Source organism: Pongo pygmaeus, chromosome 8, assembly GCF_028885625.2.
Source record: "Pongo pygmaeus isolate AG05252 chromosome 8, NHGRI_mPonPyg2-v2.0_pri, whole genome shotgun sequence".
Classification (NCBI taxonomy): Eukaryota; Metazoa; Chordata; class Mammalia; order Primates; family Hominidae; genus Pongo; species Pongo pygmaeus.
Genome location: NC_072381.2, coordinates 119,433,630 through 119,454,082, shown reverse-complemented (window position 1 = coordinate 119,454,082; position 20,453 = coordinate 119,433,630). Strand labels below are relative to the sequence as shown.

The 20,453-nt window shown below is 43.3% G+C and overlaps 1 protein-coding gene across 1 annotated transcript; it reads right to left on the bottom strand.

Moving 5' to 3' along the window:
• Positions 1–13,187: 13,187 nt before the first annotated feature.
• ADRB1 (adrenoceptor beta 1) lies at positions 13,188–17,229 on the bottom strand. Its single transcript, XM_054503838.2, has one exon. It carries the CDS (start codon positions 16,943–16,945, stop codon positions 15,518–15,520), a length of 1,428 nt encoding a protein of 475 aa, XP_054359813.1. The 5' UTR covers positions 16,946–17,229; the 3' UTR covers positions 13,188–15,517.
• Between the last annotated feature and the right edge of the window lie 3,224 nt (positions 17,230–20,453).

Here is a 20,453-nt window from a genome sequence, read left to right as displayed (position 1 = left end):
AAAGATCAGCCCTAGATATTTTCAGTTTACTGATGTGGAAACAGGTTCGGAGAGCCCAAGTAACTGCACTTAAATTGCATAGCCCATAAATCTGGCAGAGAAAGACTCAAATCTAGATGTCTGTTCCTCAAGACTGGGTTACCACAAAAGCCTTAACTTCTCTATCTGTAAAAGAAGAAATCGCATTGGCTTGTGAAGAGTAAGATTCCTCCCTGCATGCGTTAAACTCTGATAAAAATATATTTCACCATTGTTCAAGTGACGGTAATTTTCTTCCTTTCTCTTTTATTAAAATAGCTTCCCCAGTTTTGGTTTTACACGATTTTGTTTAGCTAAACAAATTGCAAGCCTAATAGAAAAGAACCCTATAGGATTTTTCTTTTTATCATGGTAAAAGACACATAACATAAAATTCAGCATCTTAGTCATTTTAAAGCTCACAATTCAGCGGCATTTCGTACAATCAAAAGGTTGTGCAACCTTTGCCACTATCTAGTTCCACAAAGTTTTCATCGCCCCAAAAGGAAGCCACAGACCCATTAAGCGATTACTCTTCCCTCCCCCTCCTCCGAGCCCCTGGCAACCACTAGTCTACATTCTGTCTCTATGAATTTGCCTTTTTTGGATATTTCATATAAATGGACTCATGCAAGATGTGCCTTTTATGTCTGGTTCTTTGACTCAGCATACTGTTCTCAAGGTTGTTTCAGATTCTGTTTTCTGTAATCTTCATAGTATTTTTTTGACACCAAATAACTCCAAAGCACATTAATTATTATGACTGAGTGTTTTTCTCCTACTGGGAGGGGAGAAGAAATGGTCCTCAATGGTAACAATGTGAGAGGAAAACCTCCACACCCCTTGGCCACTTGATCTAAGGAGGAGCTCTCCATTCTCCCCAAACTCTGGGCTGAGGCCCAGCCAAAGCCCAGTTGCAGAGCCTGATAAGAAATATTGCATGATGGGACAGAAACCAATCACCTAGGCTTATGTTTCTAGCCTACCTGGTGTTTCCCTGGCTTGGCCTTGTGTGCATGTGAAGACAATGAGGCAAGCTGTTGGATGGAGCCAAGTTAACAGGTGAGACTTCAGGTGGGATCCGACTTGTACTTGGGACCATTTATGTTCCATTTTGCTAGACTGAATGGAAAGAAGCTCAAGGAAAGTTTTCTTGTCCATGCGTGGAGGAAGCCATTGCTCACTTAGAAATCAGTGTGGCTGGGGGTTCATGCACTCCTTCTGCAGATCTGCAACAGCACTGCCTCATGGCAGGTTGGTGAGCCTCTTTCAGACACTTAGGCTGAAAAGGATGCTCTTCATGAACAATTCAGATGAGAGTGCAGAAGGAAGTGTACACTGCAACATGCCCAGAACCCTCTCCCCTCAGTCTCCTACAAATGTCAAAGAAAATAAATTGAGTGCCTAATACTGACAAATCTAAATCATGATTTCATGCCAGAGACTAATATAAATCCTTTTTCCCGTGACAGCTCAACACTTAGAAAATTTACTTCATCATTTCCTTTCTCAGTTAATGTCAAACTGAAAATTGATGCTTGATACATTTACTAGTAGGACATTTTAGGCCTTTTCCTTAGAGGATTTCTTTTTCTTTTTTCACCCCTCTGAGTTATGAATGATATAGAATGTAAAAATACAAAGAGAAAAGCTAAAATGTCATTACTTTTCCTCTTTCCAACCTTTAAAATAAAAACAAAAGGTCACAATGAGTTCAAAAATATTTATCTTATAAATACTGCATAGAAAATCATAAGTTGAGATAAATGTCAGAGACGACACCAAGACATATGACCACAGGCAATTTATGAAGCAGCTTAAAATAAAGAAGCTCTCTGTGGTACTAAGATTGCTGTGAAATTTTACCTTAGCTTTCTTTTCAAATACGGCAAGAATCTAAGGCAGGATTTCTTAATGGACCCCTTGAAAATAATTGTGATGATTTTCATATGTAGATTATGTGTATCTTTCTGGGATGAAGATCATAGCCTTTTTTCTCTTTCTTTCCTTTTCTTTTTTCTTTTGTGATCTTAAAGGGGTTGATGTCTCAAGAATAAGAAGAATCTTTGCTCTGAGAGATGGTTGGGCTACAGTGATTTTTTTAAGTTCACTTCCAATTCTGAGATTCTTTGAAATCAGCATCGTATTCACTAAAGATATTTTCTTAGCTGATAGGTTGGTCTCTGCTAAACAGAAGGTTGGCTATATAATATATTGACTACTGTGGATTGTTTCCAAAAAAAGTTGTCCCCACATCACAATCATGCCTTTGGCTATTAATATCTGCTAACAGGATGTAACCTTAGCTGGTTCAAAATCTCCTGGGAATTGCCACTATTAAGTAAGTGTTTATTCCTCAAATTAATTGATTGCTGAATAATATTACTACTAAATCAATTAATGTAATATAACTGGTAGGTTTAAATATATTTTATTGCCTTTCCTAAACAGTAGATGGTTTTCTATGAAGGAACATTCCATAATACAGGTCCACAACTTCTTATTCCAAATTCCCAAATCCAGAAAGCTCTGAAGATAAGAGTCTTTTTCCATAACTCATTTGGCAGCAAACGTGACCTTACTTGAACTCATTTGGCAGCAAGATCTGACTTGAAGTGGTGTGAGGCTATTTATAGTCATTATTTACCCACTTACTGTGAATAATCATACATTTCACAGTAGAGACACCAATGTTGGATTATAAGATGCTGATCTGGACCCTGCTTAGGTGTTATGTAATATCTGATATCTGCTCAGGTGTTATGTAATATCTAGTATATGAACCATATTACCTTCCTAAAACCTCCAGATTCTGAATCCCAAAACACATCTTGCCCCACGGGGCCTCAGAGAAGAGCTTGTGGGACTATCCCATATATTTTACCTAAAAAGATATATACATATATACATATATATGCATGTGTATATGTAATATTAACTTTGACATTTCCAATATATGGGTTTTGTGGACACCCTTAAAAAGGAATAAAACGCTTTTCTCACCTTTCCCAACTGGACTGACATCCTGCAAGTTAGTTCTGATTTCTGAGAAATGAACTCTAAAAAGCACTTGTTTACTTTGTCTCTATTAATTCTTCAAAAGTGCAAGTGGAGCAAACATTAGCTACAGTAGCTTCCTGATTTTGAAGACAGTGTCTGCCTTGCCCTATACTCTATTGGGCCCAGCATGTAGTAGGTAAAACAAATGAATAAATGATTATAAATTGTATTTGTATTATTGTATTATAATTGCATTTGTAATACAGGAAGGTGACAATATATTATTATATTGGTTGGAAACAAAAAGCCTAAGAATGCAAACATCTTTTTTGCCACAGATTTCAAACTTTGCCCTACAACCGCAATCTAACATGTGTTAGATTGAACCCAGTTCCTCAGTGCCATCACAAAACCATCATTTTTATCCCCTGCATAAACATGATTCACCTCTTAGGCATCTGTCCAGAGTCTAAGACATCTGTCCAGAGTCCAGACCTAAGAGTGTGGCATTTTCAGAGGCACAGTTAGCTACGATGTTTCTCCAATATAGATCAGGAAAATGTAATTAGAGTTCAAATTCATCTGACATACAGATCAGAGAAAGAAAGATTTGAATGCTGGTTAGACATATATTTAATGTGTTTCAGGAAAAGAGCTATATCGTTAAATAAAATGGAAACAATGCTATTTCCATTAGCAAGATTAACAGAACCAAGTATCTGGGTTCCTATAATGTAGAAAAGGGACCAGTAGCTTTTCTATGGGAGATGTGCTTTAATCTCAAGAGTTGTAGGGAAAGCAGCAAAACCTCCTCCTGACTACCTGCCCTCCTAAGTCAAATAATGGATGAGAGCAAAGACATGTGTTGTCCTTGTAAAGAGACAGTCAGGTCAACACGACTTGACCGACCTGCTTAGGTGTCTCGACTTCTATAAAGGAAGAATCTGTCTACTGGGGAATGGGACAGAGAGGGGAGCGGCACCTGGCTATTGGTGACAGAAAAAGGAGAGGCACAGAGTCCACTGCTGGCAGTGCCCATCCGATCCCTATCTAGGGAAGAGTCGGTCTCAAAGCCAGCAGACTTCCAGTGTTCCGGGCCACAGTAAAAATGGATGCAGTAGTAAGTCCTTGCAACCAGGCTTCTCAGTTCTGACCCCAGGGTTACTGTGAACCTTTTGGCTATACTGTCTTCCCTGGGTATACAGAGAGAATATCTGGTTATGCCCACAGCATGTAAAATAGGCCTTGTGACCGCTACCTTGTGAATTATTAAAGTGGCTTTCTGATTTCATATATCAATCTGAGGAGCTGACACAGAGAAATGCATCCTTACCAAATAGGTTTCTTGAGTGTTTGAAGCAGGGGGCCTGCAAATGTCCCAAGGCCATGGCCCATGGAGGTTTCCTCATGTCAGCTTCTGCCTGGCTCCCACCTTCCCAGTGTGAAGCCTCAACACTGAGTTTCTTGCAAACAATAATCCCGGTAAGGGAATAAAAATATAATGTTATTTAAAATGAATTCTGCACGACTGAGAACACACCTACAATTTAAAAATCTCAAGTAAAGTCTTAATGCTTTGTCAAAAGGCAAAAATCCATATAACTTGGACCAGCTAAAGATCCCATATAAACTCTAGCTTTTGTGCTAAGATGAGAAGATAATGATTATGAATCTGTTTTGAAACCTTGAGAGGGCTGTGATGTTTGTTTGCCCCAAATATATTTTTATGGATATATTATTTCTTACAGTATTAACAGGCCGAAGTAACATTTAAAATAGAAATTTGTACATTAATGAAATGAAATCTGCTCTCTTAGCTACGATGACTGGGTCCACAGAACGCACTGGGGCTTGGGATGGGGCTTTTTTTTTCCCCGTAGAGTCCAGTGAGAACAATGTCTCTGGATCTCTCAATTAGAAAGGAAAGAATCCCATTTAAGATATAATACAATAAGTGACAAATAAATCAAGTATTTTTCCCATTGACAATTGACCTAGAACTTAGAACACGTAGTTCTCATTTAGCAATTTTGGTGGAATGCCTATTTTTAAATAATGATGTACACTTTCATACAGTATATACCACCTTTATGGTTATAGAATTTATGTTGGTTAGGTACAGAATTCCAACAATCGATGTGCCATTTCTAGAAATAAGTGCATTTCTTAGAAATATTTGGAAAACCTCATTGTTTCCTGTGATACCAGCAGAGGTTGTCCCATATATTATACATTGCAATTTGAGGCTTAGCACTTTTCCTAGAGAAATTATTCTTTGTGTCTAATAGTGAAAATCTGGATGTACAAAAGAAATAGAGGGTTATATCACATCTTCTTGCAGTGCTCAGCTCCAGTCAGGCCTGTTACCACTATGTGCCTGGACTGTTGCGGGAGCTAGAGAGCTTGTTTCTCTGACTCTAGTAGAGTGCAGTCAATGAATATTCAGAGTGCATACCATGTATGTGGTAATGCATCAGGCACTGCAGAGTTAAAGATAAAAAGACAAGTTCTAAAGAAACCTCTAGTCTGGTAGGGAATGGACAAGTAGTTTGGAGACATGAAAAAGAGACTAACTTAGGAGTCAGGCACCAAGACTAGATCTCTGCTCACCTGTTGCCTTGAACGAACTGCCTGAGGTCATATGCATTACCTCCGTAGGGGCATGACCTTGGGCAATTAACAGGCCCTCATACTTATGCGCTCAGAAACCTGCTTGGTAGGAGTGTGTTTCTCTGAGTCAGCTCCTGAAGTTGATACATAAAAATCAAAAAGGTCAGCTGGGCGCAGTGGCTCACGTCTGTAATCCCAGCACTTTGGGAGGCTGAGGCAGGCTGAAGGCTTGAGTCCAGGAGTTTGAGACCAACCTGAGCAACACGGCAAAACCCTGTCTCTACAAAAAATACAACAACTAGCCAGATGTGGTGGTACGTGCCTGTAGTCCCAGCTACTTGGGAGGCTAAGGTGGGAGGATCACTTGAGCCTGGGAGGCAGAGGTTGCAGTGAGCCAAGATCACACCACTGCACTCCAGCCTGGGTGACAGAGTGAGACGCTGTCTCCAAAAAAAAAAAGCAATTTAATAATGAGCTCACATATATGAAATTACATAAATCTTAGTTTTCTGATTTGTACAATGAGATTTTTAAATTTACTAACTTAGAATTACTTTGAAGATTAACTGAGATGTTAATATCTACCCATCATGCCTTCTGATGCCAGGTGAATCTTTCTAAAACACTGTTTTAATCCTGACACTCTTGCTTATAAATCTCCATGCTTTTAGGAAGATTAGATTTCAACACTTTTGCATAAACTTTTTGATCTGTTCCCAAACCACTTTCCAGGTTTATCTCCAATTACTCTATCAAAATGAAGTACCCACAACTGCCTATTCATTGTCTGATCATTCTTCTTGACTCCCCATACCTCTAGGTTTTTGTTTATGCAGTTTTCTTCTATATAACTTCCCCTGGAATGGCCATTCATGCCATTTTCTCTCCTCATCTAAGGTCCATGTGGTTATCCAGCCTCTAGGTTATGCCACCCTACCATCCACTCTCTCCTGCTATTGAGCCCTTGAAATGTGCCTAGTTCCAATTAAGATGGGCTAGAAATGGAAGATACACATCAGATTTCAAAGACTTACTATTTTTAAAAGTGAAATATCTCATAAAAATGTTTTAGATCAATTACATATTGAAAGACTAATTTTATCTATTTTTACTTTAATTTTTAATTGTACTAGAAAATATAAAATTAAATATATAGCTTGCATTGTGTTTCTATGAGATAGCACTGGTCTAGAACCCTACTTTTGGCCCAAGCATCTGGCACTCAACCACACCTGCCTCATATTTTGTCATTTTTCAACACATGGATGTCTAATCTCCCCAACCAGAGTGTGACTGCCTTGGGGACAGGCTCTGTCTTAGGCTGGGTGCATCCCATACAGCACACTCACTCAGTACATGATACCCTTAATTAAGAACAGATGAACATATGAATCACAAAAGACTAATCACAGAAATCCTCTATAAAGTTACGCTCCCCAAGTGTTTTCCCAGCACACATAATGTGAAAAACTTTGTCTCTGCCAGGCACAATGGCTCACACCTGCAATCCCAGCACTTTAGGAGGCCAAGGCTGGAGGATCAATTGAGCCCAGGAGTTTGAGACCAGCTCTGACAACATAGGGAGACCCAGTCTCCACAAAAACAAACAAAAAATCTGGGTGTGGTGGCATGTGCCTGTAGTCCCAGCTACTCAGGGGGCTGAGGATCACTTGAGCCTTGGTGAATTGCTTGAGCTCAGGAGTTCAAGACCAGCCTGGGCAACATGGCAAAACTACATGTCTACAAAAAATACAAAAATTAGCCAGGCGTGGTGGCGCATGCTTGTAGTCCCAGCTACTCAGGGGAGGGTGAGATGGGAGGATCGCTTGAGCCTGGGGGATTGAGACTACAGTGACCTGTGGTTATGCCATTGCACTCCAGCCGGGGTGACAGAGCAAGACCCCATCTCAAAGAAACAAACATAAGATTTGTTTGTCCCTTTAGGTATATTAACACTCAAAAGGTTTGAAGAGAGTTGTAAACATGTGCCCTTTCGGGAGGCGGTTTTAATTGGTTGCCTGGTCCGGGAAAAATTTTACGTTTTTAAAAAATATTATATATTTTATAATTTATAAAACATAAATTATCTATAATAGAATTTACATTTTTAAAATGTATATGTCTGTTTTGTCCCATGCTTACAGGATGCTTTTTACAGTACTGTAAAGGTTTACTAATCTTCATGTTATACTTCTTCACTTTGCACAATATTTTCTTCTGATCTTCAGAGCTTTGTGACTCTGGTGACTGAAAAAAGTTACTAGCATGATTCCAGGAATGAGGACATGTTGAGGACATCAGACCAGGTCAGAACTTAATATTTTGTATCATGTTGTGCTCTTTCTTGTCTCTAGCTAGAAGGAATCCCTGTTACTGGAAATGATTCCCGAGTGAACAACAGAAAGAATGAATGGATTTGAAGTTGTTTATAAAACAAATGGAATTATTGAGTGCATAGAAAGCTGAGGAGAGGGTGTCACAGTTTTACATGTATATCATCAAGAGGGTTTTTTGTTTGTTTGTTTGTTTGTTTTTGAGACCGGGTCTCACTCTGTCACCGAGGCTGGAGTACAGATCAGGGCTCACTGCAGCCTTGACCTCCTGGGCTCAAGTGATCCTCCCACCTCAGCCTCCTGAGTAGCTGGGATTACAGGCACATGCCACCATGCCCAGCTAACTTGTATTTTTGGTGGAGATGAGGTTTCGCTATGTTGCCCAGGCTGGCTCAAACTCCCGGGCTCAAGCGATCCACCTGCTTCGGCCTCCCAAAGTGCTGGGATTACAGGTGTGAGCCACTGTGCCTGGCCATCAAAAGGATTTTTATAAAGAACAGTGGCTCAGTCCTCAGTTTTTCAGATTTCCCTGAGATCAATCATGAGTTAAAACAGGATGAGGGATCTGGGTTTGCTATAAAAGAAACATTTGCTGATAGGAGGGGCTATTCAGTAGACCAGGTCTTTAAATCTCAAAATGATCTCACTGGATCATCTCTCTAGATCTGCACTGATCTAGGTATAACCTTGCACGGGGCTGGGGTAGTGTTTACTAGACACATCAAGATCTTTCCCATGCTGAAGAGTCTGGAATTCTTCTGAGTGACTCAGTTTTACTTAAGTATGCCTATTTTAAGAAAAGAAAAAAAAACATACTATCTCTGAATTGATCACAAAATCAGTTAAGTGCAACGAGTTCCTTAAAAAGAGCATCTTACTAAAATGTTACTTATAATGGTTTAAAAAAAATCCCTTGAGTGAAGAAAATGTTATTGGAATGTCTATTAATGTTTACTCTTTAAGAGTATTTTTTACAAGGACTTCAAGTTTGCAGGTGCGTTCCTGTAGTTAACATAACAGAAATTGTAAGCCAGTAAAGTTCCTGTAGATTTGTCCCTGTTTATTAGGTTGGGAACAGAGAAACTCAATACCCAGCAACCCATAAAGGAGGGGTGTGCAAAAATATAAACTCCTGTTGCTCTCAGTGCTTTTCATCTCCGAATTGCTATTCCAAGAAAAAGGAGAATAATCTAGATAGTTGCTTTTAGTATTTATAACTCAATGCAAAATTGTAGAGTTGAGTAGTTTTCCAAATTGGCTTTCTTTTCTCAAAGTGGCTGTGGGTTAAGAATCATTAAACAATAATTTTTGCTCAGCACAGAGCAAACAGGTTTTTTTAATCCGAAGTTTGGGAAGATTATTTTATTCAGTTGTGGTTTCTGTAGAATTTTAATTGCAGCAAAAAATGAAGGACCATTTGTTTGAATGCATGGGCTATTATATATATTTTTGCTATTTTTAGTTGTTCTTTTCACTTAAAAAAAAAAGAAGAAGACGGAGGGATTTCTGTGGGTGGAGTTGCTAGGAAAGGGAAAAGGAGGCCAGGAGAACGCATTCAAAAAGATAGACTTTGCAAAGCAAAGAACTTCTGTCATAGCATCTCAAAGAGATTTACAAACAAAGGCTACTGATCAGGCTTTGTAGGAAGTGAACCTGAATGGCAAGGAAACTGATTGACTTCCCCAAGGTCATTGGGCACAGTGGGAACTACAGTTAGACAGCCATTGTGGCCATAGTGGGCCATCTGCTTGAAAGAGTTTTCTACACCCCTAAAATTTTATCCACAATTCCCACAAATCAGCTAGCCTAATAATAATTAGCAAAACTAATTTGCAAATAGTTGAAGGTGGAACAACTAATGTCACCTTTTGAAACCAAGATAATGAGACTGACAAGGTCACATGGTTACGAAGTGACAATATCAGAAAAAAGAAAGCCTAAGATAGTCCCACACCCCAAATATTAAACTCATCCTGAACACCTTTGATAGGAAAATACAAACAAGTATTTAAATTTTTATCTGCTTGGAGTTGCCACCTAATTGTGAGCAATACTGAAATTCTCAGGAAGAAACCCAAACTTGACATTTAAAATGCATCATAGGTAAGTTTTGTGTCATAAGTGGGAAGAAAACAGAGTGGTCTTGCTACTCCTAATTAACAGCTATGAGCAAGGGAATACGGAGAGACAGGAAAAATGGAACTGTAAATGTTACAGATGTTGAAAATCAGAGCTTTAGGAAATGATTTGTGAGAAATTAATGCTCCTAGGAAAAGAAATGTATCAAGAACTAGATATTCTAGATATTTCTAGCTTATTCAAGAATTGCAGGCTGGGCATGGTGGCTCGAGCTCATATTTTCAACACTTTGGGAAGCCACGGCAGGCGGACTGCTTGAGCCCTGGAGTTCAAGAGCAGCCTGGGCAACATAGGGAGACTCTGTCTCCACAAAAAATACAAAAAAAAAAAAAAAAAAAAAAAAGGGGTCAGGCTTGGTGGCACGTGGTTGTAGTCCCAACTACTCACTCAGGAGGCTGAGGTGGGAGGACCACTTGAACCTGGGAGGTCGAGGCTGCAGCAAGCCATGATTGTGCCACTGCACTACCAGCCTGGGCAACAGAGTGAGACCCTGTCTCAGAAAGAATTGAAGAAGTGCTCCAACGCTGGGCGCGGTGGCTCACGCCTGTAATCCCAGCACTTTCGGAGGCTGAGGCGGGAGGATCACGAGGTCAGAAGATGTAGACCATCCTGGCTAACACGGTGAAACCCCATCTCTACTAAAAATACAAAAAATTAGCCGGGCGTGGTGGCGGGCGCCTGTAGTCCCAGCTACTTGCGGGGGCTGAGGCAGGAGAATGGCGTGAACCCGGGAGGCGGAGCTTGCAGTGAGCCGAGATCGCGCCACTGCACTCCAGCCTGGGCGACAGAGAGAGACTCCGTCTCAAAAAAAAAAAAAGAATCGAAGAAGTGCTCCAAAAAGGGCTAGTGTGTATGGTGTTTCTAAGACAAGAATGATCTTCAGGTATAGAAGCTGGGGACGTGATCATTGCCAAACATCCAAGAGAAGGCAAAGGTTTAAAAGCAGTTGCTTACAAAGCCTTCTTGGGTGCTGCTAACATTACTGCAAAGATCATGCTCTGATAGTGCCAGCAGTGTGGCAGCTTCTTGGAGCTACCATTTTTGCAGTCTGTCATTAGAGCTATCGGATTTGAAGCCGCTTATCTGTTCTATGACCAAATGATCGAATCTGATTGATTCAGGCACTATCGCCCTCCACCTACAAAAGGGTAAAAAGACTATTGATGAGGTAAATTAGCCTACAAAGTATCTATTTCTAGTATTCCTACCTCTTTGATTACATCATAACAGCTATCTAGTAGAGGCTCCTTAAATGACAGCCGACTAAACATAGCATTTTCAGGAGAGTGTTATCCTGCCGGAAGAGTAGTTCAATAGAGTTTGCTTAAAAATCATTGCAATGTAGCAATGTTATTTGGGAAGCACTGAATAAAAAATTATGAGATTCAGGAGCAATATTCTAGATGGAAATTTAAATGGTGCAGAGGGTGTATGTGAAGAGGAAGAAAGAGAAATTAATTTAATTCCATTTGCTGATGTGACTGTAGCACAACTATTTTTAGGTATAATCCAAACAGTGCATATCTTCTCCATTTTGATTAGTAGAAAATTGGCAGGGAGTCAAAAGAATTAGTATTTCTCAGCACATTATGCTAGAAATGTACAAATAAAATGACATTATCTGTGCCAATGTGTTTAATTTACTTCTAAGGTTTTAATTTTTTTCCTTCAAATAAACAAATGAGTCCAGCTTGGTTAAAAACATTTTTAAAAAAGTCTTTCATAACTGGCAGCAAAAGTTATAGAATAATTTTTCTTTAGATCCTTGCTGAGAACCTCTTACAAAAAACTTAAATGTTAATATTACCCTGATACTTTGGGTGCAGAATTTCTGTCTGGCAATTTTATATACTGCCAGAGGAACGGGCACATTCAACAAAATGTGAAATTAACATAAGCTAGGAAAATGTGCTTAACGAGGAAAGATTTCACAATAGCCACTTAGGAGTTATTAATAATTCCAATTCCAAAGAAAGCATAGACTAAGAAACAAATAAATAAACTCTATTTGCAAAGTTTTATATAGGCAAGTTCACCAAAGTATGAAGCCATATGCTATACCAATTACACATTTCTACATCAGAGAGAGAATTTATAAATCCTGGAAAATCTCCATTGAGTTATTGTTAGTGTTTAACCTGAATGTAACATCCAATGTAGCAAATCTATGAATCTTGATCACATTTTCCTGCTTTGATTTTAAGGTTTATGCTTTTGGTACTTTGATACACACAAGCCCATGGGTAAGGCTGCCTTTTTGCACACCCAATGTCTTCTTCCTATTTCTGCAGTGCACAGTCTCACCAGATTAAGCAGGACTGGCTGCTTTCTCCTCCCACTGCCATCGCTACTGGGACTGACAGCCCAGCTCCCCACATTTCCTATTATAAATCAATGGCTGCCTTCTTCAAAAGTGACAAAAAGTAGTCTTCATGGGGATTTGGAATCACTGACATGGTCTGTTTCTGAATCCATGTAATTTTCAGTTGGAGAGCTTGGGAGATCACACAAAAATCTTTTCTATTTCCTGCCAATACATAGAAACTGGCCCCAAGATTACAGTGGTTTCCTCTAACTCACTAAAGTGACTAAACCTGTGTACTAAGTAGTCAAATTATACACATTTGTTCTTAAAGCTTAAAGGACTTTCATGATTTTAAGACCTGAGTGATTTTAAGACCTGAGATTTGAAGGGCCTGCGTATACGTTTCGGGCTGGGAAGATTTCTTTTTATTTAAATGTGAAGACTTACCTAGACAAAATAAGTAAATAAACAGGAAACCAAGAAAGTGAAGCATTTACCTGGTACTTCAGTGTCTAGTAATTTCAAACAAAGAAGGACAAAACCCCTAAGAAAATGCATCTTACATACTCATGGTCGGGGGTGGATAGAAATTAACCATATTTGGTTCCTAGGGAAATTATAGTGACATTTCATCCTGAGACTGATTTTACATTCTTCAAAATATGTTTATTTAAGTATTTATCTTTGTATTCTTAAAGAAGCTCTCCTTTTCCCTTTTTTTTTTTTTTGCTGGAAAGGGGTTAAACTTCATAGCAGCTTTTGTTGAGGCTGTTACTGTTCATGCAACCTTCTGCTGGTCTCTAAAACATCTACGTCATTAACTTTCTCAGAAGACGGTTGCCTTGTCTTTAGAATATGCCATTGCAAAAAAGAATATTCAGTCTCAACTTTTCCCTGTTAAACAATACTCTGCTCATTTAAAGTGTAGCATAAGCCAGAAGTTAATATTCTTTACTTTGGTTTCTTTACTGTATGGTCATGAAATAAAAAGCTTATTTAAAAATATAGTAAGTACTTTAAGTGTATTTTGGAGAATGTAAAATTAATCTCAGGACAGAATTGCACTATCCCTTCCTTTAGGAAATAACTTTATGAAAAATACCCCATCCTTTGGGTGCTGTAATTTTGTTAGAAACTTAAATCCTTTCACACTTGCTTTTGCCTATGATCTGTCCACCCAGAACTTCTGGCAAAATGATCTATTTAACTACATAAGAGAAAAAAATTTACTTCAGAAGCCCTTTTATACATTCTTGCTTAACCATGAAAGCATTTTTCATTCTAAACAGCCTCTGGAGAAATCTGCACAAACTGATCATCTGCAGGCTGTGATTTTCTATTGGAAAACAAAAATAAGCTGTGGAAGCCACTTATTGCATTCCAAGTAGGCAACTGATCATTCAATGAGTTAGTCTTTCCTGCATTTCCATGAAAAGTTGCAGCTGAGTTAAATGACCGCATCACTTTTTTTTTTTTTTTTTTTTTTTTTAGGAGATATGCAATCACAAAGGTCACTTCTTAAGTCAAGTGCAGCAGATGGGATCTGCCTACAAGTAGTCTAGAACACCTTGAATCCGGCTGTGAAAATTTAGGGCAAATCTGTAGCTCTCAGTAGGTAAACACCTTATTTAGGTCTGGAGGCATTTTGCTATGTTATTGAGTCATGGAAACCTATTAAAAGAGCTCTATGGGAAATCCAGTCTATATTTTGAACAAAACAAGCTGTCTTTTTCATTATCACTGACCCTTTACAGACACACAGCACATAATCTTGATTGTGCTTCATTGGTATTTATTGCACATGGACCAATTCCTCACACAGTAGTTAGTTGCACCAGAGTATAAATACTTGGTAAAACACACAAGAGGAAGTAGGATTTACACACAAGTGCTAACTTTCACCAGCAAATTCACGTGGGCACTTGGACATAAAAAAAAATAAAAAATCCTTAAGATAATTATATTTATAATATGGATACAGTTACAGTACCATGATAAAGGAGTATAAAAAGGTATTTTCCCAATAAATCATTAGCTCAATAACATACTAGACAACAGAAGTAGAGTTTGAATTTTATTTAAGATCTGCCCAGCCCCTCTCCCTTTAAAAAATATTTAATTTCTTTTTGTGCAAGTAACATCTTCTGTGGATTTTGTAATTCCTAACACTGCAAAAATGGCATTTTGAACCACTCCTTTTTTTTGTTTTTGTTTCTATCCACATGTGCAGTAATCTGAACTATTTCTCTCTCTCTCTTTTAATGTCCTGTCTTCAATTGACAGAGTCACATGTCACAGAGAGAGGCTCTGCGCCTGGTCCTTCCAACTAATATTGATACATAAATAAGCTGTTTAATATAAACAAGTCTTTCTATCTGCTGTGCAAATGCACAGTGTGAGGTAGAAATCCCTCAGCCTGACCACCCAGGCGCGCGGGGGACAGCGGGTTTGCCCTACACAAGGAAAGCAAGGTGGAGCTTGTTCCAAGAAGAGCTTAACATTTCTTGAAACGTGATTTTTTTTTTTATTTTGCCTCCATCCTTTCTCTTTGCTTTCATAACAGCAGAAATCATTACTTAGAAATGAAAATGAAATTTCTCTGGAAAGCAAAAGGAAATATGTCTTGACAAATTGTCATTCTCCTCTCTCTGGCTGGTAGAGTGTTCCTGTTCCCGGGAAAGGGATGGGAGCCACGTTGATCGATTTTAATCCCCTCCTAATGCTTCTCCCTTCCCCTAACCCACCCGTCTTCCACTCCGGTCCTCGCTGAGAGTGTCAAAAACCACATGGTGGGGGGAAAAAATCTAAAGATGCATCAGACGCACACACAAAAGAAGGCCGGACCACAAACAGAAAAATAAAAATAAAAAAAAAAAAGAAAAAGAAAGAAAGAAGAAAGAAAAGAAAAAAAACAAGGAACATCAGCAAGCCACTCTCCCATCCCTCCCCAAACTTTCCTTTTTGTGCAACGGTCCGTGGCTTTTCTGTTTGCCTCGGATGATTCAGACGAGGATTGTGGGCTTCGAGTTCACCTGCTTTCGGTCTTGAGTAAACACAGATCTCCTCGTTCCCCTGGGAAGCCGTGCCCGGCGTCCGCGCCCCGCGCCGGGCCCTACACCTTGGATTCCGAGGCGAAGCCGGGGCGGCACGGCTCGTCCAGGCTCGAGTCGCTGTCCGCCGCCGCCCCGCCGTTGCAGCCGGCCCAGGGCTCCAGCAGGCGCGCGGGCGGCGTGGCCCCGACGACATCGTCGTCGTCGTCGTCCGAGGCGGCCCCAGGCGACGGCGGGGGTCCGGGCCGGGCCAGACAGCCCGAGGCGCGCGGCCGGTCTCCGTGGGTCGCGTGGCGCCGGCGGGCAGCCCTGCGCGCCCAGCAGAGCAGTCGCTGGAAGGCCTTGCGGAAGTCCGGGCTGCGGCAGTAGATGATGGGGTTGAAGGCCGAGTTGGCGTAGCCCAGCCAGTTGAAGAAGACGAAGAGGCGGTCCGGCACCAGCTCGCGGTGGAAGGCCTTCACCACGTTGGCCAGGAAGAAGGGCAGCCAGCAGAGCGTGAAGACGCCCATGATGATGCCCAGCGTCTTGAGCGCCTTCTGCTCGCGCAGGGCCACGAGGCGCGAGGGCCGCCGCTTACCCGCACGCCCGTTGGCCAGCGGGGCTGTGGCGGCGGCGGCGGTGGGGCGCTGGGGTCCGGGTGGCGGCGCGGGCGCGGGGACCGGCGAGGGCGAGGGCGGCCGCGCGGGGCCGCCGAGGAAACGGCGCTCGCAGCTGTCGATCTTCTTCACCTGCTTCTGGGCCTCGCGGAACACCCGCAGGTACACGAAGGCCATGATGCACAGGGGCACGTAGAAGGAGACCACGGACGAGGCGATGGCGTAGGCCCGGTTGGTGACGAAGTCGCAGCACTTGGGGTCGTTGTAGCAGCGGCGCGCCTCGTCGCTCTCCGCCCGCCACCAGTGCATGAGAATGGGCAGGAACGACACCAGGGCCGAGATGGCCCACACGGTGCACACGAGGCCCCGCGCCCGCGCGCGCGTCAGCAGGCTCTGGTAGCGGAAGGGCGAGGTGATGGCGAGGTAGCGGTCCAGGGCAATGACACACAGGGTCTCGATGCTGGCCGTCACGCACAGCACGTCCACCGAGGTCCACAGCTCGCAGAAGAAGGAGCCGTACTCCCAGCGGCCCCATACCACGATGGTGGCCCCGAACGGCACCACCAGCAGCCCCATGACCAGGTCGGCGCTGGCCAGGGACATGATGAAGAGGTTGGTGAGCGTCTGCAGCCGCGGCGTCTTGGCGATGGCCACGATCACCAGCACGTTGCCCGCCACGATGAGCAGCACGATGAGCGCCATCAGCAGACCCATGCCCGCTGTCCACTGCTGCGACAGCGGCTCGGGGCCTTCGCCGGCGGGAGGCAGCAACGAGGCGGGCGGCGACGCGGGCACCAGCAGCCGCGCCGCGGTGGCCGCGCCGTCGGGGAGCGGTGCGGCCGACGACAGGTTACCGGGCTCGGAGGCGCCCAGGACGAGCGCCCCCGCGCCCATGCCGAGCTGCGGAGGCCGGGGGCGGGGGGTGTGGCAGGGCTGGGCCGTGGTTGGGGAACACCCCAGAAGCCCGGGCGGCGGGGTGCGCAGAGGGAGGTCGCGGCCGGGTCAGGGCAGCCGCGGCGCGGGGCCGGAGGCATGGGCGCCGGGCGCCTTTCCCGCCGGAGCCGAGCGCTGTCGCTGCCGCCGCCGCCGCCGCCGCCGCTGCTGCTGGAGCCGCTGTCGCTGCTGGAAGAGCCGCCGGGACTTCAGCATGTTTCTGAGAGCGCCGGGCCCGCAGCTCCGGTACCCAGCACCCACCCCACCCCGCTCCCACTCCCCAAGCCAACCCCCGGGGCCTCGCGTCAGGCTCCTGCAGCCAATCCGGGCAAAGGCACGCCCCCGTCTGGTCTGCCCCCCCCACCTCCAACTCCCCGCACCCCCCTCCCGTTGGCAATTGAGCGGCTCCTGAGAGTCCCGGGCTGATCGCGTAGCTAGTGCCTCCAGTGCGCCCGCGGGTTCCTGCGGACGCGCCCCTTCCTGCGCCCGCTGGTTCCAGGTCCCTGTTCCCCCGCGCCCCCTTCCGCGCCTGGCTCCCCCCCGGGGCCCCTTCCCCTCCCTCAGCCCCCACTCGCTCCCGCACCCGCTCCTGCGCCCCGTTTGCCTCCCGCACTCTGCTCCCTCCTGCGCCCCCGCTGCCCCCGCATCCCCTCGACCTGCAGTGCCGGGGTTCCCCGCGGAACAGAGCGCTAGCTCCCTTGAGCGCGGAGGGGAGCTTGGTGTTCAGGAAGCGCCAGAGCGCTTGGGACAGCTTGTCCGCCAGGCTTGGAGGAGTTTGCCCTGCGAGCTTGGTTGTGATGTGGGGTAGCCTAGCAGGGTGTGTGTAAAACCCTTCCCCCGTCAACACGGGACCCAGCCAGCATGCGTCGTGACAGCTTGGGGGATTGGAGGTGGGTGTTAGTGGTTAGAAGAAATTTCCCAGCAGAGCGGGTTGCTGGAGCCAAGCGCGCATCTGTCAAGAATGCTCTCTGGACGCTGTTCTTGCAAGGATCCTCTGTTGAACCTCAAGTGCAGTAGATGTGGAAAGGAAGCGAAGGTTTGTGCATCTAACAGCTGACGCTGAGGGCCCGTTGGAATCGTACACACTCCTCAGTCCTAGCTAATGAATGTGTGAGCATGATGCAAAAATGTATGCTCATGATATAAATGGAGAGGCTTAGGGAGACAGAAACGTTGAGATACAGAGTAAACGATACCACCGCGAGGGGGGAAAAACGCGTTTAATTACATTTTAGACTTTTTAATGATAACACCTGTATTTTGTGTTTTATTACTCATGTGATTTTATAATTTGAGCTGGGTCAATACAAACAAAAAGGTACTGTCAGTTTATGCTGACGTAATGAACTGCGATTTCAGATTCCTTGGTCTGCGTGCTTGTTTTCTCCTTTGCCCAAGTTCCCAGATTCTCACCTGAGATTAGTTTTGGAGGGATGAGACAAGAAAACATATAAATACTCCAGAGGATTAAAATCCAAAAGCATTTAAAGTTGTATCTGTGTTTTTTTTGAGTTGGCAAATGAATCGCTTTGAAATTAGTGAGTTGTTAACCTGGCAAAAAGGATTATATTGGGGGTGGGGGGACAAGAAAGCCATGAATATGCAATATGGCAGGACTGCGAGCCCCTTCTCTAATTTGGCTCCTGTAGTGTCCTCAGCTCAGGCCTGAAATAAAAAATAAAATAAAATAAAATAAAATAAATCTCTAATTGAGTCCTTGAGGAGTAAACAGCTTCTAATTGTTTATGTAAGGGTGCATGAAAATGTTATATAATGCTCACAGGTCCTTCTAGCATTGGAATAAGAACAGCGCCTGCAACAAACATCAACATGTTCGTTGATGTTGGTCATCAATATGACCAAGCTCATATCCTTACCTTGCAAGGAAAGACCTACTTCCACAGCTGTCCAGGTCAAAAGCAAAAAGTAATGTTTTTCAAGTTTATATAAAATCAAGCAGTTTTAACCACTTTCTCTTACATAAATGCAAACATATGAATTTGCTTTAGGCCCAAACCTCATCATCAGTGTGTTAAAACTGGGGAGTGATTTGTTTATTCACTCCCTGCCCATGATTTATCAGCTGATTTTCCAACTTGGGGAGGTTGAGGAGGGGTGGCTAGGAAACAAGAGGAGTTAGAAAGAGGGGAGGAAGGAGACTACACCCCAAGTTATCCAAGTCACTGCAAGCCTGAGACTCCTGGCTTCTTTCTTTTTATTTTTTTTGAGACGGAGTTTCACTCTTGTTGCCCAGGCTGGAGTTCAGTGGCGTGATCTTGGCTCACTGCAACCTCTGCCTCCCGGGTTCAAGTGATTCGCCTGCCTCAGCCTGTCAAGTAGCTGGGATTACAGGCGTGTGCTGCCACACACGGCTAATTTTGTATTTTTGGTGGAGATGGGATTTTACCATGTTGGTCAGGCTGGTCTCAAACTCCTGACCTCAGGTGATCCACCCACCTTGGCCTCCCAAAGTGCTGGGATTAGAGGTGTGAGCCACCGTGTCTGGCCTCCTGGCTTCTTTCTGGACCCACAAGGGGCAGTCTCAAAATAGCCAAGGGATTGGAAGAAGTTGAAATTGACGCTGCCCAGGAAAGGAGTTCCGAGTGCTGAGCTGCAGGGTGAGGCATAGGGAATGTGGGGAAGAGGCTTTTCCTTGCCATCTTTCTGTCAAGTGGTGTTACCGGAATAGAGTGTGTCAACCTTAAATGCCCCCAAAGGGTGGAAGGCATTGCTTTTCTGTGTGCGATAAGGCCAGAACTTGGTCGTAGAGGTTCAGGGCAGAAGCCAGATTGCCAGTAACTTTGCCGTATCATCATTATATATATAAACACACCGTGACATTGGAATTGTTGGAAAACTTTCCTGAAACTTTTTTTCTCTGCTCATTTAGAGATACATCAAGTTTCTCCAAATTTCTGTATAATACATTAAATTATAAACCCTCGAAACCAGAAGGTTATTCTAGCAGGAGTACCAATACAGGGATCTCAGGAATTCTGGGGGATTTCCTTCCGTTTTACTGACAGAAGAGTTTGGAATAGTTCATGTTCAACTAGAGTTGGTTGTCTAATAAAAATAAAATGTTCTCAGAACTCCTTTAATTCCTACATTTTATGGTTGGTGTTTTTTTTTTTTTTTTAACTTTTTTTTTAGCCTAACAATTTTTGTTCTTAGGTAAGGATACAAGATCAAGAAGAAAAGGTTCAACGTATCAACTTTTACAGGTATCGGATATTGTAAGTTGAATAAAACTCCTTCATTTCTTCATTCTTCACTTGGCAACTGTTAAAGAGAGTCAGTTCTAAAAACCCATATATTTCACAATGCTTTGGAAAATGACAGAAAGCTCCAACAATGAAGGCTGATCAGCACACTTGAGAGGTCGTGCACTTCTTCCACAGAGTTCCTGCCTCGACTTCTTCCTTTCCCATCCCACCACCTTCACCCCACACCAGGACTTGCCATGGGT

Bases quoted from the DNA above. Each gene is read 5' to 3' on its own strand.
- ADRB1 (XM_054503838.2), bottom strand. From the start codon at position 16,945: ATGGGCGCGGGGGCGCTCGTCCTGGGCGCCTCCGAGCCCGGTAACCTG.